We start from the raw sequence: 15,544 nt of genomic DNA, 5'->3' as shown, positions 1-15,544 counted from the left end.
CCGTCAGAATTCTCAAACTTCTGAGGTTTCTGGTCAGCAGTAAGCAATTCCAACATGATAATTCCATCAAAAAAAGTACGGAAAATGACGGAAAAATTGCGAAATTATTTTAGGATTCGCATCCAGAAGTTTCTTTCCCGCCTTCCGCATTTGCGCGTAAGGTTGTGTGCAAGTGCACACACCAGATTCTACCGTACTCTCGCCTCGCGGAATTCAAATTATTTTGCGTCATTCACGAAGGAAATCGACAATATAAAGTTGTTCCGGGGGTTTTTTCGTATAATTTCAGATTTTATATCGATTATCACGCCAAATAATGTATTTTGGGTTGAAAAAATTGCATCTTGGCTCATGGAATTGTTTCTCAGTGAGTTTTTTGCGAATCTTCCCATTAATTAAGTATTTTCTTCAGGTTTTCTCGTCTTCTGTGGACGTTTCAACTTCACTCATCTTTCTACGTTCACCTTGTCGAAGGATTCTTCTCTGAACTGAAAATTCATCAACGAAATATCTCTAAAATCTCTAATTTCTCGAAAATTGTGACCGATGGCGGTGTAATTCTGTTCCACTGGCGTCTATGGCGGCCGTTATAACGATTTTATCGAATGGATTGCCTAATTTCCCATAATTCTTGCCCTTTCGCAGAGATTTTACAGGTTTTCCGCTATCTATCGCCAAATTTGGAGAATTATCGATTATTTCTGACGTCAATTTCTATGGATATTTGTTCGATTTCGACCGGTGAATCGTTTTGTGCCTGGACTGATGTTAAAAGCTGACTCTAAATGGGGAATTATTGATCTGAATATAGATTCGCAACTTTTTGCGTCTTTTGAACTTTCCACGTGCTATATTTTAGTCTTCCGTGGGCTCTGCGGAGCGATAATTACATATTCTTCACTGTTTCTCCCATGTTCAGATTAAATTACAGTTTATTCGACTTATCAATCATTTATTAAGGATTTTGACGTGTATTACTCGATATGGAATTTATTAATCCAATTTGTGGAGTGACGTTGTCGTTTTTTAAGCATCTGTTGCTCCTTGGACTGAAGTTGTCTTGGATCGGCTTACGATTCACTGATTTCGGTCTGAAATGACGAATTTATTTTTTAAATATTGAGTTCGAGCTCTTTTTTACGTAATTTTCTAACGTTACTCACTTTTTGATAGGTATTCCGTGCCAGCTAACTGTCCCCTATGCCGTCGGTGACGTTTGCCATGGTGGGAGTGGTGTTGGAGCTGCTTTGCCGGCTTATTTGGCTGGAACCGTCGACTGTAGTAGGGCCTTGTCTTATTGAGCACGATTTTTGCCTGAATTTTTTATAAAATTAGGAATTTTGCATCTTTTGGTGACAATGTACCGGGAGAGAGAAAAAAATTCGAAATAAATTATCAAGCTTTCAAAAAATTCCACAAACTTCAAAATTTCTCCAAAATTTCAAAAACGTTCTTGATGATTTTTGGAAACATTTGAACATTTACTGTGAAAATGTTTATAAGTAGAAAACGCCTACACTCGCAATATTAACCCCACCAACTCCCAACCCAATACCTCTTCTGTAGACAAAAACTCAATTTTTCCTAAACTACGGTAACCCTACCGTATACCTACAGTACTCCTACAGTACCACTACAGTAGCTTGGCATTATCTCCCACCAACTCCCAACCCAATACCTCTTCTGTAGACAAAAACTCAATTTTTCCTAAACTACGGTAACCCTACCGTATACCTACAGTACTCCTACAGTACCACTACAGTAGCTTGGCATTATCTCCCACCAACTCCCAACCCAATACCTCTTCTGTAGACAAAAACTCAATTTTTCCTAAACTACAGTAACCCTACCGTATACCTACAGTACTCCTACAGTACTACTACAGTAGCTTGGCATTATCCATCACCAACTCCCAACCCAATACAACTTCCAACTACAGAATAGAGAGTTGAAAGATCAAAGATCAAACTACAAACTACAAACGGACGGAAGGACACGCGCTTTATATTAGGTTGAGCAAAAAGTCTTTGCAAAATTTGTGCTTTTCTTCATTTCTCAGCGTTAATTCATTTTTTTCTGATTCCGTTTTTGTTATTTGTATAGTACGTAATGAGCATGTTTAATACATTTGAAAAAACTTTTGGGTGCTGTTCAAAATGACCGAGAATTTGCTCGCCGAACGTCACGCCCTCCGAGGGGTTTTTCTGTACGAGTTCCCCCAAAGCTGCAATTGCAACGAAGCTCGTCGTAACATGTGTGCAGTGTTAGGCAAGAACTCTGTCACCTACAATACCATGAAGTTTTGGTTCGAAAAGTTCACGAAAAAGAACTACGATCTCGATGATAAACCAAGATAAGATAGCTCTCGTTCGGATATCGATGAGGATATTTCGAGAGCCCTGGAAGATGATTCAAGAGCAACGTCACGCGAACTTTCTGCGACTTTCAAGCATCCCCAAAAAACCATCATCAACCATCTCCAAAAAACCGGAAAGATAGAAAAGTTCGGTCAACTCGTTCCTCACAAATTGTCCGATTCTCAGAAAAATTGCTTTGTGACCTCTCTCTTTCGCTGCTCACTAGGAAACGAACAACGGACTGGGTTAAGGATATCATTACTGGAAATGATAAATGGGTATTGTATGTTAGCCATACCAGGAAAAAAGAGTGGGTCCCGGTCGAGGAAACCGCGACACCTGACCTCAAATGAGAACTTCACGGAAAAAAGTGCTTCTCTCAATTGGGCGGGACAGTAAGGGTGTCATTTCCAGAGAGCTTCTTCCAGACTTTGCTACAATCAACGCTGGCCTATACTGCATTTAATTGGAAGAGGTGGTCCATGCTCATCGATTACATCGCCCTAGAGGATCAAAGTTGTTGCTGCTCCATGACAACGCAAGACCGCATACAACTTCTAAGACCCGCCAGAAGCTCCAGACAGTCGGAATCCAAATTTTGTCTTACCCATCGTATTCGCCGGGCTTGGCTCCTACTGACTACCATCTGTTCCGCTCACTCCAGAATCACCTTGCCGGGCAGAAGTTTCATGATCGAAAGGTCGTCGAAACGAAACTTAAGTACTTCCCACCAAAATTTAGAAAACAAAAGTTAGAATTTGGTCTGAATTGAAGTATTGCTAGAATCAATGTTTCATTAAAAATGTCTTTATTATACATGATTTTCGATATGGCGAAATTATTAGTGTCAAGAGAAACTGAGCAAGAACAACTAATTTTTACAAAAAATATTGCAAAAAGAAAACTAAAATTTAAAAAACAAAAGAGAACAATATAACGATAAAGTAGAGAACAGTGGATAAAGCGAAGATGACGTGGTTCAGAGCATGAGCAAATGCAGCGTATTGGAGAGTTGAATCTTCGTGTTTTGAGTTCTTCGGAATTGGAAGGAACTTGTTCACGAGCCCGGCAAATGTGGAGACTCCATGTGGGGGTGGGATGTCTACTTGTGAAGTTGCCATTCTCTCGAGAACTAGGGAAATTACGAAGAGGATCGCTGTCCACGTCATGTTGAAGCCGGCGTATTTCACTGAAAAATTTTGAAATTTCGGAAGCTTTGAGAAAAATTTCGAAAATTTTCTGAGATTTTGCAAAAAATTTATATCAATAATTTCAGAGCGATTTGAAGTTTTGGAAGTTATTGGAAAATTTTTATTATTTTTTTTTGAATTTTAGCAGTCTTTTGATCATTTTTTACAACTTGGTTCTGTAAAATAAAAAAATAATGCTTTTAATTTTTTGATCTAGCTAAACTTCCCAAAAGTGTTGAATTCGAGGTGTTTTTTTTTAATTTCAAAACATTTACAATTCAGCCAAAAGTATTTGACAAACTTTAAAATGTTCAAATTAATTTGGTGCAAAATTGAAATTTAATTTTTCCAAAAATTTAAAAAATAAAACCAAATTGAAATATAAAAAAAAAAAACGTTTAATTTTTCCAAAAAAAAAAACATTGAGGCGAGATGCGATTTTTCAAATAAATCTGGCGGCAAATTCCAATTTCAAATGATTGAAAATTATTTAAAATCGATTTCAAAATTTTTTTGATATTTTTGATGCGACTCCGTCCGTCCACATATTGGCAGTTTTAACAACGAAAAGCCTAACATATTCGAGTATGAAAATGTTTGAATTTTTTGGGAATTATTTCGAAAAATTTCTGAAAATTTTGAAATTTTTTCAAAAACTAAGGTTAACTTTTTTTGATCAAGCTAAACTTTTCAGAGTTTAAATTAGAAGTGGCCAAAATTAAAAATATTTGAAAATATTAAAAAGTTTTATAAGGAAAAAATTTTACGAAAAATAATAAAATTTTAAATTATTGCTAACAATTTAATTTTTAGTCTTTCAATTTAAATTGGCGCAAAACTGAAATGTAGTTTTTTCCGAAAAATAAAATGAAGCGATATGCAATTAACTTTTGTTCAAAAATAATTTTTTTTAATTTTCAAATGATTTTGACGCAAATCCGCTCACATATTAGCTTTCTTGGCACAGAAATAAACTTACAAATAGTTGGAGTATGTGCAGTGAACGATGGAAGTCTCTGAGACACTAAAATAAGTGACAAAATCTGTGCAACTACCGAGAATCCCAAAAGAATCGGCTGGGTCTTAGAAAGTTGGAAGAACACAGCGGCCAGCGTGAATAGAGAGGTGATCAGAGCTGGGAGCAACATTTCGGCGGTGAAATATACCGCATTTCTTCTCAGCGAAATACAGAGCTCACCGTTGTCAGCTTGGACATCGAAGGGATTACGACGAGGATCCGAGAGCTGCTCCACGGTGTATGGGGATTCCTGAAAAAACATTGAAAATGGTGAAAATTGAGACTGTTAGGTAGAAGCTGAAGCTCTGAATTAAAAATTGATAAATATTGCGGTTAAATTAAGCGAAAGCTCTGTACTATATTTACAAGAAGCTGTGAAATGAGAAGCATCACACAAAACTTGCCAATCCATTTTTTCCAGTGCCTCCGTTATCCGGAGAGTGGGTAATTGACTTTAAAGAAAATTTTAATTTCAATTAAAAAAAAAACACACAAAAAATTTGGTTTGAAAAAATGCTATAACTTCTGCAAGTTTCCAAAGTATCTCAAAAACTCACCACAACTTCAACGTCTTCAATCTTCCATCCAGACACGAATGGATCAGTGGTGGCTTCTCTTTCCTTATTCTTAACACCCTCTGCAACTGTGAAGTGTACTGCCATAAGACGTTTGTCGTCGAATTTATAGCAAACCTGAATTTGAAAATTTGAAAATTCAAAAAAGGTTACTTTGTCAAACAAGATTCTATACACTTAAATTCAAATTTTAAAATCTCAAAAACTTTATTCAAAATTTTACATTAATAAGTAATCGGTGAATCATGTTTTCAAACAAGGTGTTACCTACGAATTAGTCACTGGGTTAATACTTTTTCAGCTTTCTAACCCCTATAATTTTGAAATAAATAGAGATAAAAGATATAAAATTTGGGTCGATGCACCATGTTCAAAAATTTTGCACCGAATTGTTCAAGTTTCTCAAAAGATATCTGGCATATTCCATCAAAAATTGCCAACTGACAGAATGTTGTAAACCAGTATTTTTCTATAGTTTTGTACGTGTTTCTAAATTTTTTCAAGCCAAACGGCAAATTGATTCTTAAAACATTGATAATAAAATCTACCCACCCTCTGCATATCATTTGGATAGTCTTCATACTGGAATCTGAACGGTGTAGTGAATGAGAAATCCGACCATAAGTAGATCTGTCCGGTGTAATTTGCAGCCAAAACTTTTGATGTCACCTGTCCAGGGTTTGATGTAGAGCCACCGTTGATCTGCACAATATTTGGGGTCCAAATTTGAATCCAGTAGAAGTTCAACCAACTGAGCCCCCACTGTTCCTTATCCCAAGAGACCATAGTGTCGTTCCAGCTGAGCACGAATCTGCCAAACACCTTCACATTCTGCCGACGTTCGTCAATCTCGACATTGTTGATTCGGACGCTCTCAACTCTCACCACCTTCGTCTTGTTATCAGTCGCATTTTGGTAAGTGGTCTGGATATGGGTCCTGAGCTTCCAGGCCCTGTCTCCTCCCTGACAGGAATGACAAGATTTCCTACAGTTTGCCATCATCCAGACCGCATTGGTAGCACATTCCCCGGTGGCCGCCCATTCGGTGCATTTGGGGTCCGCGTCCTCGCAGCCGCCGGCGGTGCCCGCCGCCCACGCTAACGTGGCGGCCAGTGACGTGGCAATGAGAAGCCGAAGCATTCTGGAAGTATTTAAGTATTGAAGAGTATAACGGACTTGAAAGAATGGTTGAAAAAAAAAGAAGGCAACTGAAAAGAAAAGTGATCATCAATAATTAAGTGGTAGTCAAGGGTAACGAGAGGAATGGAATACGAACCGCCCCGGTTTCGTCGTTTGTATCTTCTTTTTTTGTTGTGTAAACTAGATTTGAAATGGTCGATTTTCAACTTTTTTTTGGTTTTTTTTCTGTTTTTACCCCATATGACTTTGTGTAAGAACGGCGACCTTTTTTGACATGATCAATTGAATTGACCATTTTAAAAATAAATTGATGAAGATATAATGATGACAGTGAGCTTAGAAATTGCTTCGGTCAAAGCCATTCGGCCTGAAAATAACTCGGCCACGGTCACCTGCTAGTCCTATAGGTTACAATTATGATGTTACAGGGAGCCTAGAAAATTCAAAATGGTGACGTCCTAAAAACTTTTTCGGCCAATGAGAGGTTTCGTTTTGTGAGTTCACGTGTGGCTCTTTGGCCATCTCTTTATAACTACAGAAAGCTCCTTTGTGCCGTCACAGGTGATTTGATAAGCCTTAGTGAACGTTTTGAAGATTATTCATAGATTTGAAAATTATTGAAAAAAAAACTTCACTTTCAATTAGTTATGCAGAACGAAAATGTTTACAAACAATTTTTGTTTCTGTTATCGGATTTTCTTATTTCTTTTTTTTTTACAGCTTATATCTCGTTTGGGTTTAGTTTTGTTTAAAAAGTATTACTTCAATCAAAAACTTACAAAAATTAAAAATTTAACCGATATGTGTAATCAAGTGGAGGGGCCTTAGAGGAACTCTGCTTGGATTGAAAGTAGGGAAACGGCGGCCGCAACTTATTAAAATTGAATGAGCAAAAAAGACTGGAGAGAGTAGTTTACTTGAAAAAATTCCATATTTACATAATATAAATTAATGAAAATTAAAACCAATTGATTCTCGGAAAGCAAGGTTTTCATCAAAAGTACGAAACATGCCGATAATGACCACAAACGACTCGAAAAAAGAAACAATAAACGCGACAAAAAAGCAAGAGAGACCCGTCCGCCCAGCTTCACATCCCCCAAACGGGTTGTCCGAAGGCTAGTTAGCCGCCACACGCCGCCGCCACCGCCTTAAGCTTCTTCTCATCAGATCTCGTTGACGACGACGCAACAGGTCTGCTGAGATAATGATAAGGTTGTAAAGTGGGGGCCTGTTCCCGAGATAATGATAATGACGGGGGAGAAAAGACACCTACATGCAAAAACCGACAAAGGGCTTTCCAATGATCAAATCGTTATGGGATTAGACTGTCATGGGATTTTCTGATTTTGGAATCGGGATTTGAGATAGAAACTAGAATTTCGCTGGTTTTTGATTTATGACTTAATTGCTTATGGACATCAAAAGTTTTCCAACTAACAATTTAGAAGAATAAAATTATACATATTTTTTATAGATAATTTTTTTAACCCAGACTGAAAATGAAAGAGAGGACCGGTTTTTTTTTTGGATAAAATGTTTAAAAGGATATTTAAAATTTGAAATTCCGGTTCTTTTTTTTGAAAAATGAAATTTAATTCAAATTATATTTTTTAAAGATATTTGAAATTCTTGTCTTGTCGGAAGATATTTTGTTAAAAATGTTTTTTTTATTTCCCGCCAATTGTTTTTTAAACTAAAGTTTAAATTGTTTTTAAACTTTGAAAAAAATTAAAACAAAATTTGAATTCCCGCCAAAAATTGTTAGATAATTTAAAATCAAAATTATCCCGAAGTGCCAATTTTTTGTTTTAAAAATATAAATTTTGAAATTTCCGCCAAAACTCTTCACAACACTTTGGAACATTAGAATTTTTGTAAAGTTTTTTTTTTGAAATTTCCGGCAAAACTGTTTTCAAATTCCAGTAAAAAAACCAATTTTTAAAATAAAAATTTCCTCCAAAACTGAAAAAATTGAATTTTCGTTTAATTTTTTGCAAAACAAAAAAATAACAAATAATGGAATAAACAATTGAAAAAATTAATTTTAAAAAAAAATTATTACATTCCTACCAAACCTAAAAACATTTCCTATAAAAAACAATTGGCAGAAACTAATTTCCGTCGTTAATCTTCTGCCAAACATCTTTCCACCCAATAACACACTACCTTTTTCTTATACCCGTCCGCCGAACCAGTTTCCTCCTAAAAAATCGATTATTTCCAGCTGGGGTGAATGGGCTGTCAAGTGTCCACTGATGGTAGTCAATTTGAAAGGTCAGACTATGATAAACTGTGGAAGCGCATGAATTCCGTGTCGGAGCCCGTGCCGAGCCACGGGAAGAAGCCACCGAAAAATGTGCTCGCGGAGCACGGCGGGTGGAAGATTTTGAGAATTCTACTTGTTTCTACTTACAAGGATTTCAGGAATGAAAGACGGGCGGTTTTGGATTTGGTAAGTGCCGCTCACGTGTGATCAGCTTTGTGATTTACGAAACATACAATAAGCTCCGCCCAATTTGTGGGTGGGGACTATTAAGCTACGCCTCTTTTTGTTGCAATCTGGGATATGCGCTAGAATTATAGTACACTTGAAAAAATGAAGTTTTCAGGTGGAAAACAAATTACAGCCAATTGCATCGGAGAAGCATGTGATTTTACAGGTGGAGGACTTCAGTTGGGTGAGTTTTCAAACCTAGATAGACAGTAGGCGGGCAGTAGGCAGACAGTAGGTAGACAGTAGGCAGGTACTAGGCAGGCAATAGGCAGATAATAGGCGGTTTTAAGTCAAAACTATATTCAAAATCTTACAGGGATCAAAGGCGCATTTGGAGGAAGCTTCTAGTCTATACCTGATAGAAAGACTGTGTCGAGAAGCGGTTTCAAGTTCCTCATACTTCTATTTGCACTTCCTCGGGTGAGATAATGATGGCTGATCAGGACAGAGAACCAAAAACCAGTTGGAAACAGGCGTTCGGAGACTGGAAAGAGGGGCTGATTGACCATTGTTTTGTTTAGTGGCGGCAATGAAGGACGTCTCTTAGAGGACGGATAAAAAATGATTATGATTGTCGAAATACGCTGGTGGACATGATTTCTGGATAATGTTTTGTTGGGATTAAGGACAGGGGGATCCAGTTTCTTAATTATTGTGTTTAAATCTAAAAAGTAAAGGATGCCTTGTAAAAGGTATAGGCTGCCTTTGACGTAGGTAAGCAGGCATAGATTGCCTGGAAAAGGCGTTGACATGTACATAGGCAGGCACATGAACATTTAAGGTAAGGAGGCGCGCATAGAATGCCCTGAATGTAAATAAGCATGGCAGGTTAACAGGCTTAAAACGCCTTAAAGACCGGTAAGCAGGAAGGCATGCATAGGCTGTCTTAAGGTCACATTGATAAAAAGGCAGTCAGGTACCGCCTTAAAGGTAGGTAGATAGGCATTAGGCCGACTTAGACAGATCGCTTTGAAAAGGGCAAGTACGCAGGAAAGATTTTTTGTAACAAAAAAAGGGAGGAAGGCAACCAAGCACGCAATTTCGTCAATTCCAGAGAATGTTCCGGATACATACTCGATCCCAACTTTACCGACCAATCATTTCTCCGGCAGCACTCAATTTCCACAGGCCAATCGTTTTCAGAAGTTTTCCTCCAACTCTCAGGTCTTCAAAACGAAAAATGTAGACTTTTTAGATGTAGCTTTTTCTGAATTGCATTTTTACAGCTCTCTTCCTCTACCGTAACCCAAGTTTTCACCAGGAGCTTCCCTTTAATGTGACCCATTTTATAGATGGTCCTGTGAATCGGGAACGAGCAAAATACCTGACAACTATGGTGAGAGGAGAGGCACCTGCGTCGAAATTCATTGAGTATTCTGTACGAACATCTGGAATTAACAATATTCACTTTAAACATATTATGTTTGACGAATTAAGTGGAATCACTAAGCCGATAGAAGCAATGGTGGGGAAGTATTTGGAGAAGCTTCCAGATGGAGAAGCGGGAATTCCGAGTGTTGAGGAGTTTATGAACGAATATTATTCACAGCTTCATGTTAATCAGACTATTATGTCAAAGGTGAGCAACTGGAAATAATTTTTTTCTGGGAAACTTCCAGATTTTTCCCAAAACTTCGAAAAATTTAATTTCCATTTTAACTTTATTTGCGGCTCTAATTTGTGCAAGAACAAGCGGAAAAGTAATTGGAATTGGAGAAAAAAAATGTTTTATTCATATTTTTTTCATAATATTAAAAGAAAAAAAAACATTTTTTTTCAGATAGAATACAACCTGAAATCTCATAAATCCATATTGCTCGTCGGTGACTACTGTACCGGAAAAACGTCAATTCTTCACAGAATTCAATGGAAATACCGAGACGCTGTAATAGTTCAAGCTAAGGAGAAAATGAGTGCAATCGAGCTCCGAAGAGCAATCGAGGCAAAAACAAATGTAGTAAGATTCGGGATAGAAAATCTGAAATTTTTGAGCATTTTTTTGCAGATTCTGCATGATGTTGAGCAAAAAGTGGTACGGTATCTGTTGGTAGATGATATTCATTTGGTTAGTGATTTTGGAGCATTTAGAGCAATTAGTTGTGCTTTAGAATTTTTGTGAAAATTTTAAAGTAAAGATAACCTTGAGCCAAATTTTGCAAAATTTTAATTGTTTTGCTCAAATTTTTAGTTTGTTAAAGCAAATTTTCATTAATTTTTTTCAGGCTTCAAAAGAAGCTCAGCAGTATTTGATTGGAAATGAAGAGCTGGTTATAGTTGCCACAAGTCGAAAGAAGAAGCTTGAAGTTGACATGAATCGGATTATAATTCCGCATTTAGAGCCGGAAGACATTTTGGTAAGTGTGCCAGGAATTTCTTTTTATAAAAATTTCCGGGAAACTTCCTTAAATATGTTTAAGGAACAATCTTGAAAAATCCCCAAGAAATTTGTGAAAGTTTTCTGAAAAAAACGGAGATATTTTTAGAGAAAATTAATAAAAAATTCTATTGAACATTCTGAAAATAATCTGAAAATGTTTGAAGCAAGTTTTTTAAAAAAATTTTAGAAATTAAAACAACTTTTCACTAAAATTTCTCTTCTCAAAAAGTTCCTTCAGAAAAATGTTCGGGAAATTTTGTATTGTAAACTTTCTGAAGATTATCTGAAAAATTTCGAACAAAAATTTTTGACAAATTCAAAATAAAATCGTAATTTTTCTGTGTAATTAACAAAATTTTCCAAATCCTAACTAGCATGTTTTCATCATTTTTATTTCTATTTTTTCAGGACGAGCTTTCATTTTGGCTCAACGGCGGTGAAAAGGAGAAGAGTGGGGTCCCATCGGTAAAAGCCTCCAATATTTTGAAAATGTCCCAACAAAAGCGTAGGCGGAGCATTGGCACTGTAGAAGGTAATTTTACTTGCAAAAATAGAAAAATTCACAAAAAAGATTGTGCAGACGGACACCAACCCGACGAAAATATCGGCTGGAACAGCTTGAAATGCCGGGTAATTGGGACTCTGGGAAGGATTGGGAGCTCCGACGAGAAGTGTGCTCAGCTGGCTCAGCTGTCAACTTTGAGGTGAACTCTGAACCGAAAATTGGTAGTTAAAAAAATTGAAAAATCGATAATTAATTTATTAGGTATTTATTTACATAAAGCAAACTTGTCAAAAAAACGTTGTAAAAAATTCAAAAATTTTTAAAAATCCATATAAAAATTATCCCAAAAAACTTCCGACAACTCCACCGACTCCTGGATTTACCCCAAGTCCAACATTTCCATAGGCACCGCGGCCACCTCCATAACCGCCTCCTTGTTGCCCATAGTAGCCCTGATTGCCACCATATCCACCCTGTTGACCGTAACCTCCTTGCTGGCCATAATAGCCGCCCTGCTGACCGTATCCACCTCGGTTACCGTAGCCATTGCCGCCGTAGCCACGTTGAAAACCTCCGTTTAGGTCTGAAAATTTGAAAAGTTTGGCAATTTCCGTCAATTGGAAAATTTTTGTGAATTCAGTGAGAATAACTATCTGAATATTTGCAGACTAGCTAACAAATTTCAAAGCTTTGTAACATTGTTCATTTTGGTGATATTCAAAAATTGTAAATTGACAAAATGTTCAAAATTTTATTTTAAATGTTTGGTCAATTGACAAGATTTTGACATCTGTAAAACTAGCAAAGTTACAGATGTTTCAAAATTCCCGGAAAACAAATTTTTCAATATTTCCACATAGCACATTTAACATCAAAAACTTACTAGCATTAGCTCTCGCCGGTCCAACTCCAAGCCCAAGTCCCGAGTTTAGTCCGAATTGGGCTGCCGTCATTGCAATAAGGCCAAGCAGAACACAAACTTTGAAAACAGACATGTCAAATCAGAAAAGTAGATCAAATGTAGAGACCTTGTTGTTAATTTCCATTCGTCTTGTTTTTATATTCTTTTACTTCCCTTATCATTCCAAAATTTGACAGGCGTTTTCTTTCTGCGTCTCTCAGTTTTCCACACTGTTTATGCATAGTTCGGGGAATGACCCAAGTGATCAGAACTGATCAGATCCCACTAAGTGATCGCATGATCTGAATTCTAGAGGGCAAAGATTTTCTGGTTTGGTCGGCAACGTCATCACGGTGACGTAGGATATTGTTTGTTCCGAATTTTCTGACATAGCGCAAAGATCAGAAAGGTGATCAGAATCTAGTAGTAGTTGACACTAAATCACAATGTGTCTATCGAATAAAAACACTTCTAGGCTACGGATGAAAACAATTTCACTAAAAATTAACAAATCCAAATGGATAGTTTCTTAATGTAATACATCAGTCTTAATACATAAGTTAGTATTTATAAAAATTTAATGCTACTAGCTACATATTACTGAGCACATGGAGGTATCTTTTCATAAGTACATACTGTCAAATTTTGTAAACGTAAAACTAATTAAAGTACTTGAAGAACTAGATTTTTCTATACGCGTAAAATGTACATTTTCAGAAAATTGAGCACTGATTTTAAAAACAAAAAATTTCAGCTTTGCGATCGAGCTTGCAAATTTAAAAAAATGATTCTTGTATAAGAATTCTGGTGTACATACCAATTAACGCTTGTCTCAACTTTTTTATTTTTCAGTGTTGTGGAAGCTGACATGTGCCTTATGGAATCTGACGGAAAAGGACATCTCCTAATAGCAACACTTTGCTATTTGACAATTGTGGAGTCCGGCCTAAACGAAATGGAGCTGAGAAGTTTGCTCATTTTGGAGTATAACCTGTTGCCAATAGCAATACGAAGGAATTATAAAAATTTGCCGTTTGGTAATCAGTTTCTGCTAATATTGCCATTAACCATAAAACAATTTCCAGATTATTGTCCGGACGAGTTTGGTACCACGAGTTGTACTCAAACTTTGCCACTTCGCTGGTATTTTGTTTTGCACCGGCTCGGACATCTTTTCATGAAAATTGATGGGGATAGCAATCATTTTGTACTACCATCAGCTTGTAGAAGGGTGGTTTTTAAGAAGTAAGTCGGATTTTAAACAATTTTTAAAATTTAACACTTGGTTTTCAGATACCTAAAGCACCCTCACAACTTGGAGCACTTCAAGAAGAATTTCAAGGAATTTTTGACAAATTTTTCTGGAAAAGAATGGAATCGCAATCGACAAATTAAAATGTATCTTTGAATTAAAAAAGAAAGAATATTTTATTTAAAAAAATATGTACATAATTACAAATTGAAACTGAGAATTGCTCATTTTCCAACTCGTCCGCCTGGAAGTTTTCCGGTCGCTGGATCCACTCCGTCTCCAGGATTTCCAAGTCCTGTACCGCCATAGCTACCGCCAAAAAGATCTGAAAATTGAATTTGAATTGTTGGATATCTAATTGTATGTATTTCAATTTTGGCGCGTATTCAGATTTAATTTTGTTCAAGAAATTTTGGGTAACTGAATGTTAAATTTCTCAAAAATTAAATCTATATAAAATTCAAACTTTAAAAGAATTTTTGCGGCAACTTCAAAGCTTCATGTCGCTGTAAAATTTTGGCAAAAATTTTTTAAATTTTTTTGTCGATTATATGTAATTAAAAATTTAACTCACTAGCTCCATAGCCAACTGGTACAAATCCGGTATTCAAATACTGAGTAGATACTACAGCAAGTAATCCGAGAAGGAAAAAAATATTTCGGAGAAAGTACAGCATTTTTAGAGTTTTCAAAATATTTTTTTTAAAAATCAACTAATTTTTTCATTGCGTACACATGTATTTATACAATTTTTTTAACGGCCTTATCAACCAAGTTTCACCAAAATAATGTCGTATTTCTGGTCGTTTAGCATCACTTTCATGAGAATCTCATGATCTTCACAGGTGCGTTGTAAATATTTTCAGTAGAAATGCATCTTTGGAACTGGATTTGTATGATTTTTGAAGAATCAAAGAAAACAATTGGCTGATCATTACTAGCCGAGAGATGAAACTTGAAAATTAGAAGATCAAATGATCAGTGGTGATGTCTCAATAAGGTTGTCCAAAACTGTACACTATAAAAAAGGATTTTCACAGCAGGAATTGTTATTATTTTATCAAAACAGAGATACAGATATTCTACTAGAGAACTAAAACAATTCTACAGTGCCCTTAACGTTCTCCAGCAATTGTCAAAGTTGCCGAACGCTGAAAACGTTCAAAGGTCTCAAAGCTTTTTTAAAATTGAAATTATATTTTTGAGCGTTCTGGAAAAAGCATGGTCGTTGTTTTTGTTTACATAGAAATGCTAACATTTTTCAAGCTGTCTGAATGCTTTTTTCTGAGCTACAAGATGTTTGACATGTTTGACCGATGTTGCCAAACCCTAAAAATTTCGGCAACCGGCAACTTGGTACAAGACTCCTACGGTACCCTTTTCACTAATGATTGACTATCGAGCCCAAAAACACGCGCCAAAACATTGTGTCTCGTTGTAGGGAATTAGATTTTGACAGTTTATGTGAATATGAAAATCAAAACAGATAAGAGGATTTCAAAAATTACAACACCGAAAGAAAGAGGATAGTGAGTTCAGAATTGAGAAGTTTCGAAAAAGTCAGTACTGATTGTGAGAAAATCAATTATTTGCTGGTGCTGAGAAAAAAGCCCCACTTAACGTTTTTTGAAACAAAGTTCATCGGATTCACAGTCAGATTTTAAATCTTTTTACGGTTTTCCTAAATGAATCTTACAATGAATCACTTTATACACGTTCAAAGTTGAAAACA

At 36.3% G+C, this 15,544-nt stretch overlaps 4 protein-coding genes and 1 non-coding gene across 7 annotated transcripts; 1 reads left to right on the top strand and 4 right to left on the bottom strand.

Annotated features, from left to right (window-relative positions):
• Nucleotides 1-1,010: 1,010 nt before the first annotated feature.
• On the bottom strand, nt 1,011-1,314 carry F15E6.12. Its single transcript, NR_131469.1, has 2 exons — nt 1,164-1,314; nt 1,011-1,091 (listed from the first exon to the last, which is right to left on the bottom strand). It is a non-coding gene; the product is annotated as an Unclassified non-coding RNA F15E6.12 (non-coding RNA).
• Nucleotides 1,315-3,140: 1,826 nt separating this feature from the next.
• On the bottom strand, nt 3,141-6,283 carry lgc-22 (ShKT domain-containing protein). Of its 2 annotated transcripts, NM_001268330.3 has the most exons (5): nt 5,693-6,283; nt 5,123-5,257; nt 4,970-5,017; nt 4,527-4,815; nt 3,141-3,546 (listed from the first exon to the last, which is right to left on the bottom strand). In NM_001268330.3, the coding sequence occupies exons 1-5, from the start codon at nt 6,278-6,280 to the stop codon at nt 3,269-3,271; spliced, it is 1,338 nt and encodes a 445-aa protein (NP_001255259.1). In that variant the 5' UTR covers nt 6,281-6,283; the 3' UTR covers nt 3,141-3,268. The 2 variants fall into 2 exon arrangements, with proteins under 2 accessions (NP_001255259.1, NP_001255260.1); NM_001268331.5 differs by lacking the exon at nt 4,970-5,017 and having other exon boundaries at nt 3,152-3,546; nt 5,693-6,281.
• A 2,222-nt stretch (nt 6,284-8,505) lies between these two features.
• Nucleotides 8,506-14,015, top strand: F15E6.9 (RING-type domain-containing protein). Of its 2 annotated transcripts, none has more exons than NM_001307354.3 (13): nt 8,506-8,735; nt 8,893-8,961; nt 9,094-9,197; nt 9,832-9,959; nt 10,004-10,356; nt 10,558-10,734; nt 10,783-10,842; nt 11,000-11,131; nt 11,563-11,686; nt 11,735-11,858; nt 13,413-13,597; nt 13,646-13,805; nt 13,854-14,015. In NM_001307354.3, the coding sequence occupies exons 1-13, from the start codon at nt 8,517-8,519 to the stop codon at nt 13,966-13,968; spliced, it is 1,950 nt and encodes a 649-aa protein (NP_001294283.1). In that variant the 5' UTR covers nt 8,506-8,516; the 3' UTR covers nt 13,969-14,015. The 2 variants fall into 2 exon arrangements, with proteins under 2 accessions (NP_001294283.1, NP_001294284.1); NM_001307355.4 differs by having other exon boundaries at nt 10,558-10,731; nt 13,854-13,999.
• Nucleotides 11,900-12,694, bottom strand: F15E6.3 (Glycine-rich cell wall structural protein). The gene is made up of 2 exons (NM_068136.8): nt 12,543-12,694; nt 11,900-12,242 (listed from the first exon to the last, which is right to left on the bottom strand). Exons 1-2 carry the CDS (start codon nt 12,652-12,654, stop codon nt 11,998-12,000), a joined length of 357 nt encoding a protein of 118 aa, NP_500537.1. The 5' UTR covers nt 12,655-12,694; the 3' UTR covers nt 11,900-11,997.
• On the bottom strand, nt 13,978-14,720 carry F15E6.10 (uncharacterized protein). Its single transcript, NM_001038319.2, has 2 exons — nt 14,387-14,720; nt 13,978-14,137 (listed from the first exon to the last, which is right to left on the bottom strand). Exons 1-2 carry the CDS (start codon nt 14,487-14,489, stop codon nt 14,037-14,039), a joined length of 204 nt encoding a protein of 67 aa, NP_001033408.1. The 5' UTR covers nt 14,490-14,720; the 3' UTR covers nt 13,978-14,036.
• Nucleotides 14,721-15,544: the final 824 nt, after the last annotated feature.

This window comes from Caenorhabditis elegans, chromosome IV (genome assembly GCF_000002985.6).
Source record: "Caenorhabditis elegans chromosome IV".
NCBI classification, from domain to species: Eukaryota; Metazoa; Nematoda; class Chromadorea; order Rhabditida; family Rhabditidae; genus Caenorhabditis; species Caenorhabditis elegans.
The sequence above is the reverse complement of the archived record's forward strand: the minus strand, read 5'-3'. Positions and strand labels throughout refer to the sequence as shown.

What these genes read in the sequence shown, in the direction of transcription:
- lgc-22 (NM_001268330.3), bottom strand. Translation starts at nt 6,280, where the DNA reads ATGCTTCGGCTTCTCATTGCCACGTCACTGGCCGCCACGTTAGCGTGG. An exon ending in ATCCAAATGATATGCAGAGG is followed by an intron (nt 5,258 to 5,692) that starts GTGGGTAGATTT and finishes TTTCAAATTCAG; the next exon opens with GTTTGCTATAAATTCGACGA. An exon ending in TGCACATACTCCAACTATTT is followed by an intron (nt 3,547 to 4,526) that starts GTAAGTTTATTT and finishes AAAATTTTTCAG; the next exon opens with TGAAATACGCCGGCTTCAAC.
- F15E6.9 (NM_001307354.3), top strand. Translation starts at nt 8,517, where the DNA reads ATGGGCTGTCAAGTGTCCACTGATGGTAGTCAATTTGAAAGGTCAGAC. An exon ending in AGGTGGAGGACTTCAGTTGG is followed by an intron (nt 8,962 to 9,093) that starts GTGAGTTTTCAA and finishes AAAATCTTACAG; the next exon opens with GGATCAAAGGCGCATTTGGA. An exon ending in AGAAGGGTGGTTTTTAAGAA is followed by an intron (nt 13,806 to 13,853) that starts GTAAGTCGGATT and finishes CTTGGTTTTCAG; the next exon opens with ATACCTAAAGCACCCTCACA.
- F15E6.3 (NM_068136.8), bottom strand. Translation starts at nt 12,654, where the DNA reads ATGTCTGTTTTCAAAGTTTGTGTTCTGCTTGGCCTTATTGCAATGACG. An exon ending in ACCGGCGAGAGCTAATGCTA is followed by an intron (nt 12,243 to 12,542) that starts GTAAGTTTTTGA and finishes TCAAATTTTCAG; the next exon opens with ACCTAAACGGAGGTTTTCAA.
- F15E6.10 (NM_001038319.2), bottom strand. Translation starts at nt 14,489, where the DNA reads ATGCTGTACTTTCTCCGAAATATTTTTTTCCTTCTCGGATTACTTGCT. An exon ending in ACCAGTTGGCTATGGAGCTA is followed by an intron (nt 14,138 to 14,386) that starts GTGAGTTAAATT and finishes TTCAATTTTCAG; the next exon opens with ATCTTTTTGGCGGTAGCTAT.